The sequence below is a fragment of the Bufo gargarizans genome, chromosome 2, assembly GCF_014858855.1.
Source record: "Bufo gargarizans isolate SCDJY-AF-19 chromosome 2, ASM1485885v1, whole genome shotgun sequence".
NCBI classification, from domain to species: domain Eukaryota; kingdom Metazoa; phylum Chordata; class Amphibia; order Anura; family Bufonidae; genus Bufo; species Bufo gargarizans.
In genome coordinates, this window is record NC_058081.1 from 600,200,399 (window position 1) to 600,223,802 (window position 23,404).

Below are 23,404 nucleotides of genomic sequence, written 5' to 3' on the forward strand. Positions count from 1 at the left end.
TCCAGGGGCAGGAGTGGACTGGCCATAGACCCTTCAGGGAAATTTCCCAGTGGGCCAATGCCCAAAAGGCTGCCTGAGCCCTTCTCACGGCTGCTGAAAACTTTAATACTGCAGCGAGGGTGGTGGCATTTGGTGCTGCACTGTGGTATTTGGTTCTGCAGGGGAGGTATTTTGTGCTGCACTACATTATTGCTGGCCCTGCCTACTTGTGTTGGCCATGCTTACTTGTTTTTCCCCACCTTCTGTCAGTTTGGACTTGCTTCTTTTAGGTTTCCAGGGTCACTGTAAGTCCGCCCCTGTCCAGGGGTTACAACCACCCTGGAATCCAGCAGAGTTGGCCATGCTTGCATACTATAAGGCCTCTTGCACACGAACGTTTTTTTCTTCCGCTTCCATTCCGTTTTTTGCTTTCTGTACACGGACCGTATGCAGAACCATTCATTTCAATGGATCAACAAAAAAACTGGAGGGTACTCTTTATGCCTTCCGTTTCCATATTTCCGTTCCGTTTAAGGATAGAACATGTCCTGTTATTGTCCGCATAACGGACAAGGATAGTACTGTTCTATCAGGGGCCAGCTGTTCCGTTCCACAAAAAACAGAGTGCACACGGACGTCATCCGTATTTTTTGCGGATCGCAAAATACTGAAAAAGCCACACGGTCGTGTGCAAGAGACCTAAGAAAAAGTTTGATCTTTTCCCATAAAACTATATATCAATCTGCTCAGCTCCACTGCCGCCTGCAGATTGCACTGCATTTTCAATGTCACAGGTCCCCTTTTTAGGTCACCATGCACCTTCACTGCCCCTGGAAGAAATCAACCAGGAATGAGATGTAATATACATTATGTCTGAGACTAGGTACATGTTGCATCACAAGCTATTTAATGCAAATTGCATGTGTCATAACAAGATATTTAGTACCTGTCAAGATTTTATGCAAAACAGCATAAGCTCATCCTACTACTCCCATCTGAAGATACTATATAAGTGTTATTACCCAGTGGGTACCTTATTGGAACATTGCATTAGAAAAAGATATGGACATGTTTGGTATGTAGCATATTTTCCAATGTTCTTTCTAGTCTGTATTTTTAGATATATTACATAGCATCACCTAATCGTGGAGCCTTAGAACACAAATATTCAACCTCTCAGCAAGTTACTTGTTAGATTTGCTTTGCTTTGTAAATGTTGCATTAGAATGAGTCACATATCAGCTTGAGCACCTACTGTACCAGTGATGTTCTATCCCGGGCAGCTGCTTCCATGGATAAAGATGTCTGTCTGCAATAAAGGAAGAATCTTGAGGGCATATATTCTGCAGAAATCTCTGTGCCTTAAAATTAGTTCACGTGAATACTGTGGTTTCTGCATCACATGGGCGAATTTCTGCAAACCCCATTCACATATTTGGGACAGATGTAGACATTTCTGCAAGTAAGCTGCCATGTACAGATATGCCTTTAGAAGGCTGTTTGTGATTTTGCATATAGGACATAAACTAAAACCTATACAAGGACATGTTGAGAGCCTGGTCTACTATTACTTCTATAACGCTGTCTCTATAGCATTGTGGTCCATGAACTGAGACGTATAGTTTTAGAAAGGTTGATCACTTCCTCAGGGCCGGTGCTACCATAAGGCAGACCAAGCGGCCGCCTTAGGGCGCACCCTGGGGGAGGGCGGAAAAATGTGACATGGAGGGGGAGAAATGTGACATGGGGGTCTGATGGCTGACATTGGGGGCTGATGGCTGGGGGATGATGTCTGACATGGGGTTCTGATCTGAGGTCTGATTAACATTGGGGGTCTGATTGGGGCTGTGAGCTGAGGTCTGATTAACATTGGGGGTCTGATTGCTGGTCTGACCTGAGGTGTAATGGAAAATATTTTTTTCTTATTATCCTCCTCTAAAACCTAGGTGTATCTTAGAGGGCAAAATGTATGCTTGTGTTGGCAAAAATCCTTGCACCGGCCCTGCACTTCCTATACGATCTCCAGGAAACTTAATAGAAATGGTTACAGAGAACCCCAGAAGGAAATCAACACTTTGCTCGGGAAAACCTATGAGAATTTTTTTTTGCGGATAGGGTGCGGACCCATTTATTTTAATGGGTCCACAAAAAATGCGAAACAGCACATCGTGTGCTGTCTGCATCGGTATGTCTGTTCTGTAGCCCCGCAAAAAAAAAAAATAGAACATGTCCTATTCTTGTCTGTTTTAGGCATTGTTACCATGGATCTGCAACAAAAAAAAAAACGGATGGCATACGGATGTAAAACGCTCAGGTCTGAACCCAGCCTCAAGTAATCAATTCTCCATGCATCAATTTCCTGCAACTGATCTGAACAAGCAATCTAGAAGGGTAAATCATGGAGACAGGGCAGCAATCTGAGCCTCTCAGGACTTAGGTGGACTAATATTAGGCTACTTTCACACCTGCGTTTAGGTGCAGATCCGTCTGGTATCTGCACAGACGGATCCGCACCTATAATGCAAACGCTTAGATCCGTTCAGAACGGATCAGCTTGCATTACCAAAAACAAAAACAAAAAAAATAATTTTATTTTATTTTATTTTTTTGTTTTAATGATAATGCAAACTGATCCGTTTTGACTTTACATTGAAAGTCAATGGGGGACGGATCCGTTTGAAAATTGAGCCATATTGTGTCAACTTCAAACGTATCCGTCCCCATTGACTTACATTGTAAGTCTGGACGGATCCGTTTCCCTCCGCACGACCAGGCGGACACCCGAACGCTGCAAGCAGCGTTCAGGTGTCCGCCTGCTGAGCGGAGTGGAGGACAAACGGTGCCAGACTGATGCATTCTGAGCGGATCCGCATCCACTCAGAATGCATTAGGGCAGTACGGATCCGTTCGGGGCCGTTTGTGAGAGCCTTCTAACGGAACTCACAAGCGGAGCCCCGAACGCAAGTGTGAAAGTAGCCTTAGCCATGCACATAAGCTGCTGGAGTTCACCGTATGCGGCATAGCCAGATACCACTGTACACCCACGGATCTCCATTCACTGTAATGGGATCTGGCAGTAATCCGGCCACTATCCGACATATGTGCCAACTTATGGCCGGACAAAAAAATGTTGCGTGTAGCATTTTTTGTCGGTCTGAAATCCGAAATGTACAGCGGATACAGTGATTACAGTGCCGCAGATGTGAACCTGGCGTTTAGGCTAAATGCACATGATCAGGATTGCGTGCAGATTTTCCGCGTGGATTTGCGTGCATTGTATTCTATGAGAATTTGACATTCTCAATGCACACGATGCAGATTTTTTACGTGTGGATTTTGACATGCGGTGTGGATTATAAAATCCGCAGCATGTCAATTTATTTTATTTTTCCTGACCGGATTTTCTTCATTCACTTGGTAAAATCCGCATGTGGAAAATCCACACCAATTGATGCGGATTGACCGCTCCGATTTGCCTGCGAACACCTGCAGATTTCAGTGTGGATTCTCCGCACATGAATCCTAAACGTGTGCATGTACCCTAAAGGGGTTTTGTGAGTGTTCAAAACTGATGACCTATCCTCAAGGTGAGCCATTAGTATCTGATCAGTTGGGGTCGAACACCTGGCAGCTGTTTGAATAGGCCGCAGCCTCCTCGCACAGCACCACCCATTGTATACAAGCTGTGGTTGGTATTGCAGATCAGCCCCATCCACCTGAATAAGACGGTGCTGTGCCTACGCCATATGACTAATGAACGTGACATCACTGGCCTAGGAAGAGGCCTCTTCAAACAGCTGATCAGCAGGGGTGCAGTGAGTCGGACCCCCCAACCATTCAGATACTGATGACCTATTCTGAGGATAGGTCACCATATTAAACACTCAGAAAACCCCTTTAAATAGCTGTTGGATGTCAGCCTTTCCTTCTGTTCCTTTCTCCCCTCCAAACACAGGCACGCATGGTCAAGCATCTAAATGTTCACAATAGGGAGAGGGAAATAAGCCCCTGCCAAACAATTTTGGCATTGCGTTATTTCCCTTGAGAAAAAAGCACTGGGGATGTTGAAATCCATCTGCCCAATTCTTTTCCTCTTAACATCAGCCATTGAAGAAGAGTCAGAAGGTCCCGATACACAATTAGGCTACTTTCACACTCACGTTTTGTGCGGATCCGTCCAGATAATACAACCGCCTGCATCTGTTCAGAACGGATACGTTTGTATTATCTTTAACATAGTCAAGACGGATCCGTCTTAAACATAGAAACATAGAATGTGTCGGCAGATAAGAACCATTTGGCCCATCTAGTCTGCCCAATATACTGAATCCTATGAATAGCCCCTGGCCCTATCTTATATGAAGGATAGCCTTATGCCTATCCCTTGCATGCTTAAACTCCTCCACTGTATTTGCAGCTACCACTTCTGCAGGAAGGATATTCCATGCATCCACTACTCTCTCAGTAAAGTAATACTTCCTGATATTACTTTTAAACCTTTGCCCCTCTAATTTAAAACTATGTCCTCTTGTAGCAGTTTTTCTTCTTTTAAATATTCTCTCCTCTTTTACCTTGTTGAATTCCTTTATGTATTTAAAAGTTTCTATCATATCCCCTCTGTCTCGTCTTTCTTCCAAGCTATACATGTTAAGGTCCTTTAATCTTTCCTGGTAAGTTTTATCCTGCAATCCATGTACCAGTTTAGTAGCTCTTCTCTGAACTCTCTCCAAAGTATCAATATCCTTCTGGAGATATGGTCTCCAGTACTGAGCACAATACTCCAAATGAGGTCTCACTAGTGCTCTGTAGAGCGGCATGGGCGCCTCCCTCTTTCTACTGGTAATGCCTCTCCCTATACACCCAAGCATTCTGCTAGCATTTCCTGCTGCTCTATGACATTGTCGGCCTACCTTAAAGTCTTCTGAAATAATGATCCCTAAATCCCTTTCCTCAGATACTGAGGTTAGGACTGTATCACTGATTTTATATTCTGCTCTTGGGTTTTTACGCCCCAGGTGCATTATCTTGCACTTATCAACATTAAATTTTAGTTGCCAGAATCTTGACCATTCCTCTAGTTTTCCTAAATCCTTTTCCATTTGGTGTATCCCTCCAGGAACATCAACCCTGTTACAAATCTTTGTGTCATCAGCAAAAAGACACACCTTACCATTGAGGCCTTCTGCAGTTTCACTGATAAAGATATTAAACAATATGGGTCCCAGAACAGATCCCTGAGGTACCCCACTGGTAACAAGACCATGGTCTGAATATACTCCATTGACTACAACCCTCTGTTGTCTGTCCCTCAGCCACTGCCTAAGCCACTGTCTTGAACACCATTGAAAGTCAATGGAGGACAGATCCGTTTTCTATTGTGCCAGATTGTGTCAGTGAAAACGGATCCGTCCTGACACACGTTTGGCTCAGTTTCATCAGACGGACACCAAAACGCTGCAAGCAGCATTTTGGTGTCCGTCTTCAATGGAGACTAAACTGATGCAAACTTAGCGGATCCTTTTCCATTCAGAATGCAATAGAATGCAAACTGATCCATTTTGGACCGTTTGTGAGAGACCCGAACGGATCTCACAAACAGAAAGCCAAAACGCGAGTGTGAAAGTAGACTACTAAAATGTTTGGTCCGGGCAAAATCGGGTTTCGTCAACATTACAGTCATGTTAGACACTGCAGCTAAGCTGCAAGCAATGGCCATAGATATGTACTTAAAGGGCTTCTGTCACTCCACTAAAGTGATTTTTTTTTTTGGGGCTAGTGAAATTAGGTATATTGCGATATATGACAATATAATTGTGTTACTTACTTTGATCCAGCAGTTTCTGCAAAAAACAAAGTTTTATCATATGTAAATTCGGTCTCTAACAGCAAGTAGGGCGGCTACTTGCTGCTAGCTGCTGCAGAAATCCGCCCCCTCGTTGTGTTGATTGACAGGGCCTCAGAACTCCCTCAGTGCGCCTGCGCCGATGACATCACCGAAATAGAAGACGTCATCGGCGCAGGCGCACTGAGGGAGTTCTGAGGAGACGAGCCTCCTCATCTCAGAGCGCCTGCGCCGAATCAACAGAGGCGCGCGATTTTTGAAATGCCGACAGGGCTGGCCGGAGGAGGAGATCCCGGCTGGCCCTGTCAATCAACACAACGAGGGGGCGGATTTCTGCAGCAGCTAGCAGCAAGTAGCCGCCCTACTTGCTGTTAGAGACCGAATTTACATATGATAAAACTTCGTTTTTTGCAGAAACTGCTGGATCAAAGTAAGTAACACAATTATATTGTCATATATCGCAATATACCTAATTTCACTAGCCCAAAAAAAAAAAATCACTTTAGTGGGGTGACAGAAGCCCTTTAAAGGGGTTAGAACTATGGTTAATGTAAAAAAATGAAAATCAGACATCATATAGTACATGACAATGTCTTTCTAACAAAGCTAGAACCAGCCCTGTACCTCACATGGATCCAGATATATCCCCATTTATTGCTGCAATCGCTCAGCTAGATTCTCTTCGGACTGGCAGTTTAGGGGGCGTGTCAGTTCTGGGGAGGGGGAAGATCCTTTCTCAGGGGGTGTGTCCTTCCTGCTGCTGCTCTCTCCCTGTAATTGTCAAGCTTTTAACAGTAGATATGGCTGATGGCAGTTGAATGACGAAACTGAGAATGTGAGACCACATAAGTAGGTGGACGTGCACATTATTATACGGATTAAACACCAGAGGATGACAGTATAATGAAATAAAAAGCATATATCTTAATGGGAGCTTTTTGAAACCCAAAGTAAATTACAAAAGTATTAACTTTTTTCAAGATGAATTATATTAAAATAACATTCAATGCTGGCACTCCCTCCCCTTTAAGTAACTGTGATGGAAGCCAATCTAGTGATCAGTTGATCACGGTTTCTCTAACCAGCTGATTGCCAGGAGCAGTTGTATCAGGCCAGATATAGAAATGTAATTCACATGAATGGTTGTCCATGTAACGCATGGCCGGGCTGCGAATGCCAGAGCCACTCTCATAGGCGCTGTGTGGTGCCCACATACCCTAACAAGGCATATAGACAAGGCTCATCTTCATGAGACATACCCTTTAATAGGTAAACACCTACACTTTAAGAAATGATAAAGCAAATGATGGTCTTGTCATCTCATGATATGTACTTTATTGAATTAATGTGCTCATCTCCATGATCCACAGTATTTCTTCCCCTGGTACTTTGCTTATTGGCCGGAAGGGTAAAGACTGATCAGAACACTATGCAAGAATGTTTGAAAGACCCTGAGTATGAAGAATTATTGGATATTGCCAAAAATGGTTTATCATCGACCAAGACACTTCGTCGCAAACACATTGTGATTGTTGGAGCTGGAATGTCTGGACTCTCTGCAGCCAAAGCATTGCAAGATGCTGGACACATGGTAAGTTGACTATTAAAGGGGTTGCCCACTCTGTTAGCACTTATTACAACTGTAAAGAAAGTAGGTAGATGTTACACTTACTCAGGGGCCCCTGATGTTTTGTCCCAGGCCCGAATGTCCTGCCTGCCAGAAAGAAACAACTGTATTGCCGTCCTCAGGACGGCAGTACAATTGAATCTAATGCCCTGCAAGAGCTGAAGGACCTGTGGTGACATCACAGGTCATGTGATCAGTTCTAAAGGCAGTAGCTGAAAAGGACCTGCGATGATGTCACCATCATGTGACCAGTGCAGGAGAGGACGGCTCAGCAGTGAAGAGAAGTCCTGGGAAGAAGCTGTGGTGAGGTCTGCTACATGAGGAGAGGTAAGTGAAGGGAGAGGCAGAGCAATGCTGGGAGTTGTGGTTATTTAACTGGGACTGCATGTTAGGGCTGAAGGGAGGGAAGTTATTTACATGGGACTGAAAATTTAGGGGATGATGTTATTTACATGGGAATGCATGTTGAAGACGGCTATGGAAGGGAGTGATATTATTTACACGGGACTGAATGTTGAGGGGTAATGTTATTTACATGGGGCTGTATGCTGAAGGCGGTTGGGGAGGGGGTGATGTTCTTTACATGGGACTGTATGTTGATGGCTGCTCGGAAGGGGGTGATGCTATTTATGTGGGGCTGTATATTGGAGGGGGCAGGAGAGATGGTGTGATGTTATTTACATGGAACTGTATTTTGGAGGGGGCTGTAGGTAGAGAGGGATGTTATTTACATGGGACTGTATATTGGCAGGGGCTGGAGAGGTGGTGTGATGGTATTTACATGAGACTCTATGATGGAGGGCGGGAAATATTGTTATTTACATGGGACTGTATGGTGGAGGGGTTGAGAAATTATAATTTCTGAGGACACTAAACGGGGGAATATAACTACAGGGGGCACTGCAGGGGGCATTATAAATACTGGGGTGCTTCAGGGTGAGCATTATAAAAGTAGGGGGCAGTATAAATACTGAGGGGACTTTAGGGACATTATAACAGTAGGGGGCGATATAAATACTAGGGCATTGTAAGGGCATTATAACAGTAGCGGGGCTATATAAATATGGGGGCAATGTGGGGGCATTTTAAATCCAGGGGAATTTAGGCATTCCTATAACTACTGGGGGCTCTATAGGAGGGACTTATAGATCTGCATTATTTCTACTAAGAGCACTATGGGGGGCCTTATTACTACTGAGGGGTCTGTATAGAGCTTTATTACCACTGGGGAACAATAGGGGGCCTTATTTCTACTGGGGGGCTCTGTAAGCGTATTATTAATACTGGAGGGCTCTTCTACTAATGGAGGTACTCTTGGGGAGCACTATCACTGTTGGGGGCACTGTAGGGGGCAGTATTACTAATAATGAGGGCATTCTAGAAGGGAATAACTATTGGTGGGACTATGAGGAACACTATTACTATGGGGAAGATTATCTGTATGGCACTCATTTTTTCTCAGAATAGTATTTGGGGGTACAGAAAAGTGAGGAAGCTAATATGTCCATGTGTCACACTCTGCAGAGACGAGGCGGCTGAGAGAACTTGTACGGACTGAATGGAGACGATGATGACAGGGAAGATCTACATCAGAGGAGACGTCACCTAGGAGGCACTGGATGTAACGTATAGCTGTATAGCAAGTACAGTAAAATGTTTTCAGTGCTAGCGTTTGCGGTGGTGGGGGGGTTGGGGTCGGTTGGTCGACTTAGAGAATTGGTCAATATGCATTGGGGCTTGGGCCCTGGATCTTTTGAGACCCGAGCAACGCCCTTGCACTTACTAATATATCTTTTTAATCAGATCTGCCTGGTTTTCCTGCTATTGGCAGCCACACCCCTTCTGTCCTGCTCTTACCACGCCTGTCTGTCCCGCTCTCACCACGCCTGTCTGTCCCGCTCTCACCACGCCTGTCTGTCCTGCTCTTACCACGCCCCCTCCTGTCACGCTCTCACCACGCCTGTCTGTCCTGCTCTCACCACGCCACCTCCTGTCCTGCTCTTACCACGCCTGTCTGTCCTGCTCTAACCCTGCCTGTCTGTCCTGCTCTAACCCTGCCTGTCTGTCTATAGCTGCACCTGCCATGGAGGAGCTACCTTGTCCATGACTGAAGGAGTGTGCTGTTCTGGGTCCTAAAGCACCCTGCTTGTATCCAGGCCCGTCGCTAACACACAGGCAAAACAAGCAATTGCTTGGGGCCCCGAGCTGGCCCGGGGCCCCAAGCAGAGCCGGTGCTTGTTTTGCCTGAGCGGCTGAGGCTGAGAGCTTGCCGCTCTAAAGAATCCTGCCTGCTGTGTCTGCTCTGCCTCTATGCTTTTGTTAATGTAGCGTGGCCGAGCTCTGTTCGGTCCGTGGTACAGGAGCTTTTGTTTCCTGTACCCGGCCGGACTGACAGGAAGTGCTCACTTAGTGTGCACTTCCTTTCAGTCCGGCCGGGTACAGGAAACAAATGCTCCTGTACCGCGGACCGAACAGAGCTCGGCCACACTACACTAGAGGTGACAAGGGAGGGGGGGAGGAAATGAGAGAGAAAGACAAAGGAGGGAGGGGGGAGACAGTGACAAAGGAGGGAGGGGGGAGATAGTGACAAAGGAGGGAGGGGGGAGAAGAGAGTGACAAGGGAGGGGGAGAAGAGGGTGACAAGGGAGGGAGGGGGAGAAAAGAGTGACAAGGGAGGGGGAGGAATAATGAGAGTGACAAGGGAGGGGGGGAATAATGAGAGTGACAAGGGAGGGGGGGAATAATGAGAGTGACAAGGGAGGGGGGTAATGAGAGTGACAAGGGAGGGGGGGGAATAATGAGAGTGACAAGGGAGGGGGGAATAATGAGAGTGACAAGGGAGGGGGGAATAATGAGAGCGACAAGGGGGGGGAATAATGAGAGTGACAAGGGAGGGGGGATAATGAGAGTGACAAGGGAGGGGGTATAATGAGAGTGACAAGGGAGGGGGGGAATAATGAGAGTGACAAGGGAGGGGGGGAATAATGAGAGTGACAAGGGAGGGGGGAATAATGAAAGTGACAAGGGGGGGAATAATGAAAGTGACAAGGGGGGGAATAATGAGAGTGACAAGGGGGGGGAATAATGAGAGTGACAAGGGAGGGGGGGAATAATGAGAGTGACAAGGGAGGGGGGGAATGAGAGTGACAAGGGAGGGGGGGATAATGAGAGTGACAAGGGAGGGGGGGATAATGAGAGTGACAAGGGAGGGGGGGGAATGAGAGTGACAAGGGAGGGGGGATAATGAGAGTGACAAGGGAGGGGGGGGGGATAATGAGAGTGACAAGGGAGGGGGGAATGAGAGTGACAAGGGAGTCCGCAGAGCCAGATCAAGAGCCAGACTGCAGCCAGAGACCAGATCATCTTATTGTCCTGGTGGTAAGTAGACAATGCAATATGTTTATTATGTAATTGTTTAGTTATTAATACTACATTGGAAACTAATTTACCTCACATTTAGGGTCCATTCACACATCCGTGTGTGTTTTGCGGATCCACAAAACACGGACAGCGGCAATGTGCGTTCCGCATTTTGCGGACCGCACATTGCCAGCACTAAGAATATGCCTATTCTTGTCTGCTATTGCGGACAAGAATAGGACATGTTCTATTTTTTTCAGGATCGGAATTGCGGATCCGGGTCCGCAATTCCGGATCGGGGCCGCACGCCGTGCGGCCCCATAGAAATGTATGGGTCCGCAATTCTGTTCCACAAAAAGAGACAGCTACAAGAAGCTGGATTAACCCTAACGCTGGGTTCACACCTAGGCGTTTCTCAAACGCGCGTTTCTATGTGCGTTTTTGTTGCGCGTTTTAGGCGCTTTTTTTTAATAGTGAACGCGCGTTTGACGCGCGTTTGGGTGATTGACAGCAGTGTTGTCCAAAGAGTCTATGGCCCAAACGCGCGTCAAACGCGCCAAAAAAAGCTCCTGTACTTGTTTGAGCGTCGGGTGTTTTACAGCGTGATCGTACGCGCTGTAAAACGCCCAGGTGTGAACCCTTCCCATAGGGAATCATTGGTTCCTGCCTGTTGTGCGTTTTACAGCGCGTAGGAACGCGCTGTAAAACGCTCAGGTGTGAACCCAGCGTTAGCGAAACATAGCAGTTCTTTTAATTTAAAAGCTGGGAAAGGGGTGGGGTGGGCGTCAATTTTTATCTTGCCTAGGGCGGCAAAAAGTGTGGGTGAACTTAAACTGTATGGCTATACTGTGGGGGCCTCCATGTCTATTTTGCTTGGGGCCCCCAAATTCCTTCAAACGGCCCTGCTTGTATCAGATGTGCTTTCCTTCTGTGACTGGCACTCCTGGCTGTGCAGGGCTGGTGGGGCTTAGCAGGAAGATTCAAGCAGAAATAAAGAAACTTTTGCAGAAGAAAGGGAGACTGTGATGAGAAGCTGTGATGGCAGATGGAAGCTGACTGTCTGTAGACTCCATCTCTGTCTCCTGTACTGAGAGGCTACTGCTATATGTGAGGATGTAGCAGAGCCGGGAAGGTGCTGTGGAACACAAACTGTGAGCAATCCCAGTGTCTGTCCTGTTTATGGCCCCTCTGCTCTGTGATGTTATCACAGACATGTTTATTACAGCCAGACCAACAGTTTAACCCCTTGTGAGCTGTCAGTATGGCTGAGGTCCGTGATATCAGCAGCAGTCACTGGTCTCACCATCTATAATTGTGTGCCCTCTCCTTCCTGCACTCTGTATATGGTGATATGTGACCCCCACCACTGTATACTGTATATAGAGATGTGTGACCCCCTGTATACTGTATGCAGTGATATGTGACCCCCACCACTATATACTGTATATAGAGATGTGTGACCCCCTGTATACTGTATGCAGTGATATGTGACCCCCACCACTATATACTGTATATAGAGATGTGTGACCCCCTGTATACTGTATGCAGTGATATATGACCCCCACCACCACCACTGTATACTGTATAGAGATGTGTGACCCCCTGTATACTGTATGCAGTGATGTGACCCCCACCACCACCACCACTGTATACTGTATGCAGTGATATGTGACCCCCACCACTATATACTGTATATAGAGATGTGTGACCCCCTGTATAATGTATGCAGTGATATATGACCCCCACCACCACCACTGTATACTGTATATAGAGAAGTGTGACCCCCTGTATACTGTTTGCAGTGATATGTGACCCCCACCACCACTGTATACTGTATATAGAGATGTGTGACCCCCTGTATACTGTATGCAGTGATATGTGACCCCCACCACTATATACTGTATATAGAGATGTGTGACCCCCTGTATACTGTATGCAGTGATATGTGACCCCCCACCACCACTGGATACTGTATATAGAGATGTGTGGCCCCCTGTATACTGTATGCAGTGATATGTGACCCCCGCCACCACTGTATACTGTATATAGAGATGTGTGACCCCCTGTATACTGTATGCAGTGATATGTGACCCCCACCACTGTATACTGTATATAGAGATGTGTGACCCCTGTATACTGTATGCAGTGATATATGACCCCCACCACCACCACCACTGTATACTGTATATAGAGATGTGTGACCCCCTGTATACTGTATGCAGTGATATGTGACCCCCACCACTGTATACTGTATATAGAGATGTGTGACCCCCTGTATACTGTATGCAGTGATATGTGACCTCCACCACTATATACTGTATATAGAGATGTGTGGCCCCCTGTATACTGTATGCAGTGATATGTGACCCCCACCACTATATACTGTATATAGAGATGTGTGGCCCCTGTATACTGTATGCAGTGATATGTGACCCCCACCACTATATACTGTATATAGAGATGTGTGACCCCCTGTATACTGTATGCAGTGATATGTGACCCCCACCACTGTATACTGTATATAGAGATGTGTGACCCCCTGTATACTGTATGCAGTGATATATGACCCCCACCACCACCACTGTATACTGTATATAGAGATGTGTGACCCCCTGTATACTGTATGCAGTGATGTGACCCCCACCACCACCACCACTGTATACTGTATGCAGTGATATGTGACCCCCACCACTATATACTGTATATAGAGATGTGTGACCCCCTGTATACCGTATGCAGTGATGTGACCCCCACCACCACCACTGTATACTGTATGCTGTGATTTGTGACCCCCACCACTATATACTGTATATAGAGATGTGTGACCCCCTGCACCGGAGGATCTCATTATTATCAATATACACAGTGTACAGGGAAGGGGGTGTCTCTATATACAGTGTACAGGTAGGACACATACAACTATATACTGTTTATAAGGTACCCGTGTACACTGGCAAAGTGTGACCCCTGTATACTGTATATACTGATGTGTGACCCCCACCACTGTATACTGTATATAGAGATTTGTGACCCCCTCTACAGTGTATACAGAGATGTGAGACCCCCTTTATACTGTATATACAGATGTGTGACCCCCTGTACACTGTATATACAGATGTGTGACCCCCCTGTACACTGTATACAGAGATGTGAGATGACCCCCTTTATACTGTATATACAGATGTGTGACCCCCTCTACACTGAATACAGAGATATGAGACCCCTTTATACTGTATATACAGATGTGTGACCCCCTGTACATTGTATATACAGATGTGTGACCCCCTGTACACTGTATACAGAGATGTGAGCTGACCCACTTTATACTGTATATACAGATGTGTGACTCCCCTGTACACTGTATACAGAGATGTCTGACTACACTTGCTCCCCCTTTTTCCCCAGGTGAAGGGTCGTCATATATTCATAGATGATTCCTAGGCTGGGAGCAGGTCGTGTGATGATAGACAGGATGCTCCTCGCTATGTGAGCAGATCAATTTGTACTTCTGGCTTCATTTGAGTCAAAAAAATGGCTAAAATTAACATAAATTTGTTGGGGTGACTGGTCACGCCCCCTCCCTGCCATTGTCATGCCCCCCTTTTTTTTCTTTTTTTTTTTAAAGGCACAGTTAAAAAAGTCACAAACACATAGTTTACAACTTTTTAACGCCACATTTCAGAAACAAGGCAAATGATAAACCTCCCCTTCTATTCATTCTGTTCATGGCTTACATCCAGTGGCACAACTAGAAATTACTAGGCCCCACAGCAAGTTTATGAACAGGGTAACTCTGCCCATTATTAAAGCCCCTCCTACATATAATAGGCCACTCCCAACAAACACTGTACCGCTGACATTCTATAGTTGAGGCCTGTCTCTACACATCATACGGAGAGGGGAGGCCTGTCCTGGCTGCACTGCCTGCTTCACATTATACAATAGACAGCCGGCTACAGCCAGGAAGCTCCTCCGCTCTCCTCCCTCCCCAGATCCTGCTCAAGGCTTGAGGTTCACCCCACCATCTGTCACCCGCCTATGGCCTGCTGCCCCCTTTCGTCGTCCTCACCCAGCTCTGAATCCTCCTTCTGCAAATGGCAGGGGGAGGAGCCGGAGCATCTCCTCTCCTACATAGTGCCACATACCTCTTACATCCAGTGATGTCACCTTTGTTGTAGACGTTCTCTTTCTTTATCTTCTCCATTCAGACCAGACCGCCATGATGATTTTTCTGCCATCTCCCGTCTCTGCAGAGATTGAGAAACAGACATTAGTTTCCCACATTTCCATCATCTTCACATCTTCTGAACACCCTTTCCTGCCACCCCCAATACTATACTGCAGAAACAGTCCCCCTGGAAATACTACTACCACACAGATAGTGCCCCCAATACTGTGCCCGCTGTGCCCCCAATACTATACTGCAGAAACAGTCCCCCTGGAAATACTACTACCACACAGATAGTGCCCCCAATATTGTACCCGCTGTGCCCCCAATACTATACTGCAGAAACAGTCCCCCTAGAAATACTACAACCACACAGATAGTGCCCCCAATACTGTGCCCGCTGTGCCCCCAATACTATACTGCAGAAACAGTACCCCTGGAAATACTACTACCACACAGATAGTGCCCCCAATACTGTGCCCGCTGTGCCCCCAATACTAGACTGCAGAAACAGTCCCCCTGGAAATACTACTACCACACAGATAGTGCCCCCTTATACAATTATTGGCACACAGTGCTCTAAAAAATAACTGCGCCCAGACACTAATAGTATAAAGATTATGTCCCCCAAAAATAATTGTGCTAAGCTGATACTATGCCAGGGTGCCCTCCAAAGTAACAGTGCTCCACCCCGCCACCGCCATTATATCCAGGCCCGCGCCGCCTGTGGTGATCGGCGGTGCGGCCCTGAAGAATAAAAAATATAAATAATTTTTGTTAAAGATAGGCGGCCTGGGGGGCAATTGCCTGCCTGCCCCCTGGCCCAGCCCTCCCCTGACCGGCAGTGACCTCTCTACTGCTGGGACTCGGGTGTTCTTCCTATTACTATGTCTGCAGTTATTTATTGATAATGTCGGAGGGGCTTTTGTCTCCATGGGAACACAGGTGGGCGGGAATGTCATGTGAGTGCTCCTCTGAACATGCTTGCTGCAATGTATGCTGGGATTTTTACTTTCACTTTCCATATGCTCCTCCCCCACAGCCGGTCAGAGGAGCTCCTCCAGGGGGGCGCGCCATGGTGAACAGGTTCGAAAAATGATATATAGCCAGTACATGTCACATGATAGCCAAAACCATGAAGTCTTTCTATTGTCTGGGACACTTTGGATTTTTGATACTTAGGGTGGTTTAACCGACTCCCGACTGCTGAACGCACGGATGCGTCCGGGAGGCATTCCTCCTGGACGCATCCGTGCGTCATCTCGCGAGAGGCGAGATTTCCTGTGAACGCGCAGGAATATAGCGTCTAATATACCTGCTACCTGGTCCTCTGGTGGTCCCTTTTGCTTGGATCGACCACCAGAGGACACAGGTAGCTCAGTAAAGTACCACCAAACACCACTACACTACACTACACCCCCATCCTGTCACTTATTAACCCCTTATGAACCCCTGATCACCCATGATCACCCCATATAGACTCCCTGATCACCCCCCTGTCATTGATCACCCCCCTGTAAGGCTCCATTCAGACGGCCGTATGATTTTTACGGATCCACGGATACATGGATCGGATACGCAAAACACATACGGACGTCTGAATGGAGCCTTACAGGGGGGTGATCAATGACAAGGGGGTGATCACCCTATATAGACTCCCTAATCACCCCCCTGTCATTGATCACCCCCCTGTCATTGATCACCCCCCTGTAAGGCTCCATTCAGACGTCCGTATGATTTTTACGGATCCACGGATACATGGATCGGATCCGCAAAACACATACGGACGTCTGAATGGAGCCTTACAGGGGGGTGATCACCCCATATAGACTCCCTGATCACCCCCCTGTCATTGATCACCCCCCTGTAAGGCTCCATTCAGACATTTTTTTGGCCCAAGTTAGCAGAAATTATTTATTTATTTTTTTCTTACAAAGTCTCATATTCCACTAACTTGTGTCAAAAAACAAAATCTCACATGAACTCACCATACCCCTCACGGAATCCAAATGCGTAACATTTTTTAGACATTTATATTCCAGACTTTTTCTCACGCTTTAGGGCCCCTAAAATGCCAGGGCAGTATAAATACCCCCCATGTGACCCCATTTCGGAAAGAAGACACCCCAAGGTATTCCGTGAGGAACATATTGAGTCCATGAAAGATTTAAATTTTTGTCCCAAGTTAGTGGAAAGGGAGACTTTGTGACAAAAAACAAAAAAAATTCAATTTCCGCTAACTTGTGCCCAAAAAAAAATTCTATGAACTCGCCATGCACCTCATTGAATACCTTGGGGTGTCTTCTTTCCAAAATGGGGTCACATGTGGGGTATTTATACTGCCCTGGCTTTTTAGGGGCCCTAAAGCGTGAGAAGAAGTCTGGGATCCAAATGTCTAAAAATGCCCTCCTAAAAGGAATTTGGGCCGCTTTGCGCATCTAGGCTGCAAAAAAGTGTCACACATGTGGTATCGCCGTACTCCGTCATTTTACATATACCCATGCTGGGTGAGAGAAATATCTTGGTCAAGTGCCAACTTTGTATAAAAAAATGGGAAAAGTTGTCTTTTGCCAAGATATTTCTCTCACCCAGCATGGGTATATGTAAAATGACACCCCAAAACACATTCCCCAACTTCTCCTGAGTACGGCGATACCACATGTGTGACACTTTTTTGCCGCCTAGGTGGGCAAAGGGGCACACATTCCAAAGAGCACCTTTAGGATTTCACAGGGCATTTTTTACACATTTTGATTTCAAACTACTTACCACACATTAGGGCCCCTAGAATGCCAGGGCAGTATAACTACCCCACAAGTGACCCCATTTTGGAAAGAAGACACCCTAAGGTATTCCGTGAGGGGCATTGCGAGTTCCTTAAAATTTTAGTTTTTGTCACAAGTTAGCGGAAAATGATGATTTTTTTTTCTTTTTTTTTTCTTACAAAGTCTCATATTCCACTAACTTGTGACAAAAAATAAAAAATTCTAGGAACTCGCCATGCCCCTCACGGAATACCTTGGGGTGTCTTCTTTCCAAAATGGGGTCACTTGTGGGGCAGTTATACTGCCCTGGCATTTTAGGGGCCCATATGCGTGAGAAGTAGTTTGCAATCAAAATGTGTAAAAAAAATGGCCTGTGAAATCCGAAAGGTGCTCTTTGGAATGTGTGCCCCTTTGCCCACTTGGCTGCAAAAAAGTGTCACACATGTGGTATCACCGTACTCAGGAGAAGTTTGGGAATGTGTTTTGGGGTGTCATTTTACATATACCCATGCTGGGTGAGATAAATATCTTGGTCAAATGCCAACTTTGTATAAAAAAATGGGAAATGTTGTCTTTTGCCAAGATATTTCTCTCACCCAGCATGGGTATATGTAAAATGAAACCCCAAAACACATTGCTAAACTTCTCCTGAGTACGGCGATACCAGATGTGTGACACTTTTTTGCAGCCTAGGTGGGCAAAGGGGCACACATTCCAAAGAGCACCTTTCGGATTTCACTGGTCATTTTTTACAGATTTTGATTTCAAACTTCTTCTCACGCATCTGGGCCCCTAAAATGCCAGGGCAGTATAACTACCACACAAGTGACCCCATTTTGGAAAGATTACACCCCAAGGTATTTTGTGATGGGCATAGTGAGTTCATGGAAGTTTTTATTTTTTGTTACAAGTTAGTGGAATATGAGACTTTGTAAGAAAAAAATAAATAAAAAATAAATCATCATTTTCCGCTAACTTGTGACAAAAAATAAAAACTTCTATGAACTCACTATGCCCATCAGCGAATACCTTAGGGTGTCTACTTTCCGAAATGGGGTCATTTGTGGGGTGTTTGTACTGTCTGGGCATTGTAGAAATGTCAGAGCTGCTTCAAAAAGCGGAAATTCACATTTTTGTACCATAGTGTGTAAACGCTATAACTTTTACCCAAACCATTTTTTTTTTGCCCAAACCTTTTTTTTTTATCAAAGACATGTAGAACAATAAATTTAGCGAAAAATGTATATATGGATGTCGGGTTTTTTTGCAAAATTTTACAACTGAAAGTGAAAAATTTCATTTTTTTGCAAAAAAATCGTTACATTTCGATTAATAACAAAAAAAGTTAAAATGTCAGCAGCAATGAAATACCACCAAATGAAAGCTCTATTAGTGAGAAGAAAAGGAGATAAAATTAATTTGGGTGGTAAGTTGCATGACCGAGCAATAAACGGTGAAAGTAGTGTAGTGCAGAAGTGTAAAAAGTGGCCTGGTCATTAAGGGGGTTTCAGCTAGGGGGGTTGAAGTGGTTAACTAACCCATGCCCTTAGCTTATCTGTTCATGATACTTACGTTCCCAACCTTCTTCACTTCTGATTGATCTTACCTGGAAGCTTGTTTGCTCTCCAATGTAATAATCTCAGGACTCACAAAGTCTCAGGTGTCAGGACAACAACCATAGACTGTATCTAACTTTATATAAAAATACAGAAGAATGTGACACAGCAACGACTATTGAAAAGTACCCTGGACCCATAGCAATGCTTAAGCCATGGTCCTCCACTTTAAATACTGGTCACATACTTAGATAAACCTCATATACCATGCAATTAGAATACAAACACAATGTTAAGGTCATATACATCATGCTTTATACTTCAAATGGCAGGTGACTGTGCTGGAAGCCGACAACCGTCCAGGAGGTCGTGTGAAGACACACAGAGATCCCGAGGGCTGGTATGCAGATCTGGGACCTATGCGTCTGCCAGAGTCTCACAGGTACGGGCCTCAAATTACTTGATTGGGTACAGAAGCCCAGAGTGCTGCCTATACAAGATATAAGACACTGTGGAAAATGGAGCACACTTACCTAAGTCATACTACTTGTGCACCAAAATGCACAATATACTGTATGAAGATTATGAGATACATTTTTAACATTTTGTGTCAAGTTTATATTATGAATATTTTTGGAGGATTGGAAAATTAAAATGTGCCTATTGTTGTAATGTTTTCCATAAATCAGTACTATCAGACACTTTGTGATATCTTATAAGGGGAAGTATTATCTTCAAGCAGTCTTCACCAAAACAATCCATCTTAGCGTTTTTCTTTTACGGCGCTGAGTTCCGTCCTAGGGGCTCAAATCCGGAAAAGAACTGATCAGTTTTATCCCCATGCATTCTGAATGGAGAGTAATCCGTTCAGGATGCATAGGGATGTCTTCAGTTCAGTCTTTTTTACTGATCAGGCTTTTTAGAAAACCGTAGCATGTTGTATTTTTACCTCCGGCAAAAAATCCGAAACACCTTGACTGAACGTTGAATCCGGAATTTTTCCCATTGACTTGCATTAATTCCGGATCCGGCGCAGTGTGTTCCGTCAAACCGGATCCGGCTTTTTTATGTTAAACCCGAAAAATGTGCAAAAAAAGTTAAAGTCCATAGATGGCGGATCCGTTTTTTCCAATGAATTTTTAATTGTGATCAGAATCCTGATCAAGATACAAATGTAATCAGTTTTCACACTTTTCCGGATCCGGCGGGCAGTTCAAACAACGCTAGTGTAAAAGTACACTTATGTGAAACAACACATAGCAGGTAGCAGGAGAGACACTGACTGACTCAGAACACACAGAACAGCTCTTACATCATATTAAGTCATGCATTTTCATGGATGATGACTTCATGACCATGTTCTATTTAAAAGGGTTTCTTCTGGATAGGTCATCAGTATCTGATCGGTGGGGGTCCAACACCTGGGACCCCCGCCAATCAGCTGTTGAGAAGGCAGCGGCACTCCTGTGAGCACCGTGACCTTTTCTGTGCTAACCAACGCTGTACATTTAATAGTGGCAGTGCTTGGTATCATGCTCAGCCCCATTCACTTCAATGGGGCTGAGCTTCTCCTAGGCCACAGCACCAACTGGACGTCACTTGGCCTAGGGAAAGCTGAGAGAAAGCCACGGGGCTACTGCGAAAACCGGTGCTTTTTTCATGCAGCTGATCAGTGAAGGTCCTGGGAGTCAGACCCCCACCGATCAGATACTGATGACTAGGGATGAGCAAATTGACTTTGGATGGAACATCCGAAGTCGATTCGCATAAAACTTCGTTCTAATACTGTAGGGAGCAGGAGCTCCTTACAGTATTAGAATGTATTGGCTCCAAACTGAACCTGATTTCGGGAAATAGTTTTCAGTAGAAATTAATTTATGAAGTTATTGCGCGAAGAGGATAGGTCATCAGTATATAAATCTCAGAAAATTCCTTTAAGGGTATGTTCACACCATGCATACGGGGGTGGAGCTCCGGAGCAGAACGGCAGTGCACGGCGAAAGGCCGCCAGACTAAAAGTAGTGCATGTCTGACTTTTTAGTCCGGCGGCCTCTCATCGCAAACTGCCGTGCTGTGCCAGAGCTCCATCCCCATACCCATTATAGTAAACGGGGACAGAATGGCGGTCCGGCGGCATGGCAAAATAGCAGCAGGAGGGATCCAGCGGGGTGAACAGCCTGTCGGATCCGTCCTGCCGCTAGTGTGAAAGTACCCTAATACAGTCCCAGCTAAGTAGATTTTGAAAATCTCATCTACGTGATGCAGCAGTTTTCAGCACAAAAATTGACTTGTGGTGTGGATTTTGAAATCAGCAGCATGTCAATTTTTGGGTGGATTTTTATTTCAGATTTCATCCTTTGTAATGCAGAGGGTGAGATTTGAGGCAAATATGAGCCAAAGGCCTCATGCACACGACCGTTGTGTGCATCCGTGGCCGTTGTGCCGTTTTCAGTTTTTTTTCGCGGACCCATTGACTTTCAATGGGTCCGTGGAAAAATCGGAAAATGCACCGTTTGGCAGCCGAGGCCGTGATCCGTGTATCCTGTCCGTCAAAAAAATATGACGTGTCCTATATTTTTGACGGACAACGGTTCACGGACCCATTCAAGTCAATGGGTCCGTGAAAGAACACGGATGCACACAAGATTGGCATCCGTGTCCGTGATCCGTGGCCGTAGGTTGCTTTCATACAGACGGATCCGAAGATCCGTCTGCATAAAAGCTTTTTCAGATCTAAGTTTTCACTTCGTGAAAACTCATATCCGACAGTATATTCTAACACAGAGGCGTTCCCATGGTGATGGGGACGCTTCTAGTTAGAATACACTACAAACTTTGTACAAGACTGCCCCCTGCTGCCTGGCAGCACCCGATCTCTTACAGGGGACCGTGATCCTACAATTAACCCTTTCAGGTGCGGCACCTGAAGGGGTTAATTGTACTATCATATCCCCCTGTAAGAGATCAGGGCTGCCAGGCAGCAGGGGGCAGACCCCCCCCCCCTCCCCAGTTTGAATATCGTTGGTGGCACAGTGTGCGCCCCCCATCGGGCCCCCCTTCCTCCCTCTATTGTTATAAATCGTTGGTGGCACAGTGTGCGCCCCCCATCGGGTCCCCCCTTCCTCCCTCTATTGTTATAAATCGTTGGTGGCACAGTGTGCGCCCCCCATCGGGCCCCCCCTTCCTCCCTCTATTGTTATAAATCGTTGGTGGCACAGTGTGCGCCCCCCATCGGCCCCCCTCCCTCTATAGCAGTATCAACATTGGTGGCAGTGTGCGGCCTCCCATCTCCCCCCCCCCCCCGATCATTGGTGGCAGCAGAGTTCCGATCGGAGTCCCAGTTTATTCGCTGGGGCTCCGATCGGTAACCATGGCAACCAGGAAGCTACTGCAGCCCTGGTTGCCATGGTTACTTAGCAATAGTACAACAGTAGAAGATTCATACTTACCTGCTTGCTGCTGCGATGTCTGTGACCGGCCGGGAGCTCCTCCTACTGGTAAGTGACAGTTCTTTTGCAATGCGCCGCACAGACCTGTCACTTACCATTAGGTGGAGCTCCCGGCCGGACACAGACATCGCAGCAGCAAGCAGGTAACTATGAATCTTCTACTATTGTACTATTGCTAAGTAACCATGGCAACCAGGACTGCAGTAGCGTCCTGGTTGCCATGGTTACCGATCGGAGCCCCAGCGATTAAACTGGGACTCCGATCGGAACTCCGCTGCCACCAATGATCGGGGGGCGGGGGGGGAGATGGGAGGCCGCACACTGCCACCAATGTTGATACTGCTATAGAGGGAGGGGGGCCGATGGGGGGCGCACACTGTGCCACCAACGATTTATAACAATAGAGGGAGGAAGGGGGGGCCCGATGGGGGGCGCACACTGTGCCACCAACGATTTATTACACTAGAGGGAGGAAGGGGGGCCCGATGGGGGGCGCACACTGTGCCACCAACGATTTATTACACTAGAGGGAGGACGGGGGGCCCGATGAGGGGCGCACACTGTGCTACCAACGATATTCAAACTGGGGAAGGGGGGGGCCCCCTGCTGCCTGGCAGCCCTGATCTCTTACAGGGGGATATGATAGTACAATTAACCC

General features: G+C 46.2%; 1 protein-coding gene across 2 annotated transcripts in view; it reads left to right on the forward strand.

The window, feature by feature from the left end:
• The first annotated feature begins 961 nt into the window (after positions 1-961).
• Positions 962-23,404, forward strand: part of LOC122928755 (L-amino-acid oxidase-like) — a 35,600-nt gene continuing 13,157 nt past the window's right edge. The window contains exons 1-4 of one of the 2 annotated variants that reach the window (XM_044281940.1): positions 1,040-1,054; positions 2,230-2,370; positions 7,192-7,412; positions 19,630-19,739. In XM_044281940.1, coding sequence (XP_044137875.1) covers positions 7,251-7,412; positions 19,630-19,739 — 272 coding nt within the window. In that variant the 5' untranslated portion in view covers positions 1,040-1,054; positions 2,230-2,370; positions 7,192-7,250. Of the gene's footprint in view, positions 1,055-2,229; positions 2,371-7,191; positions 7,413-19,629; positions 19,740-23,404 lie in introns of both variants that reach the window. The other variant, XM_044281939.1, reaches the window with a different exon arrangement.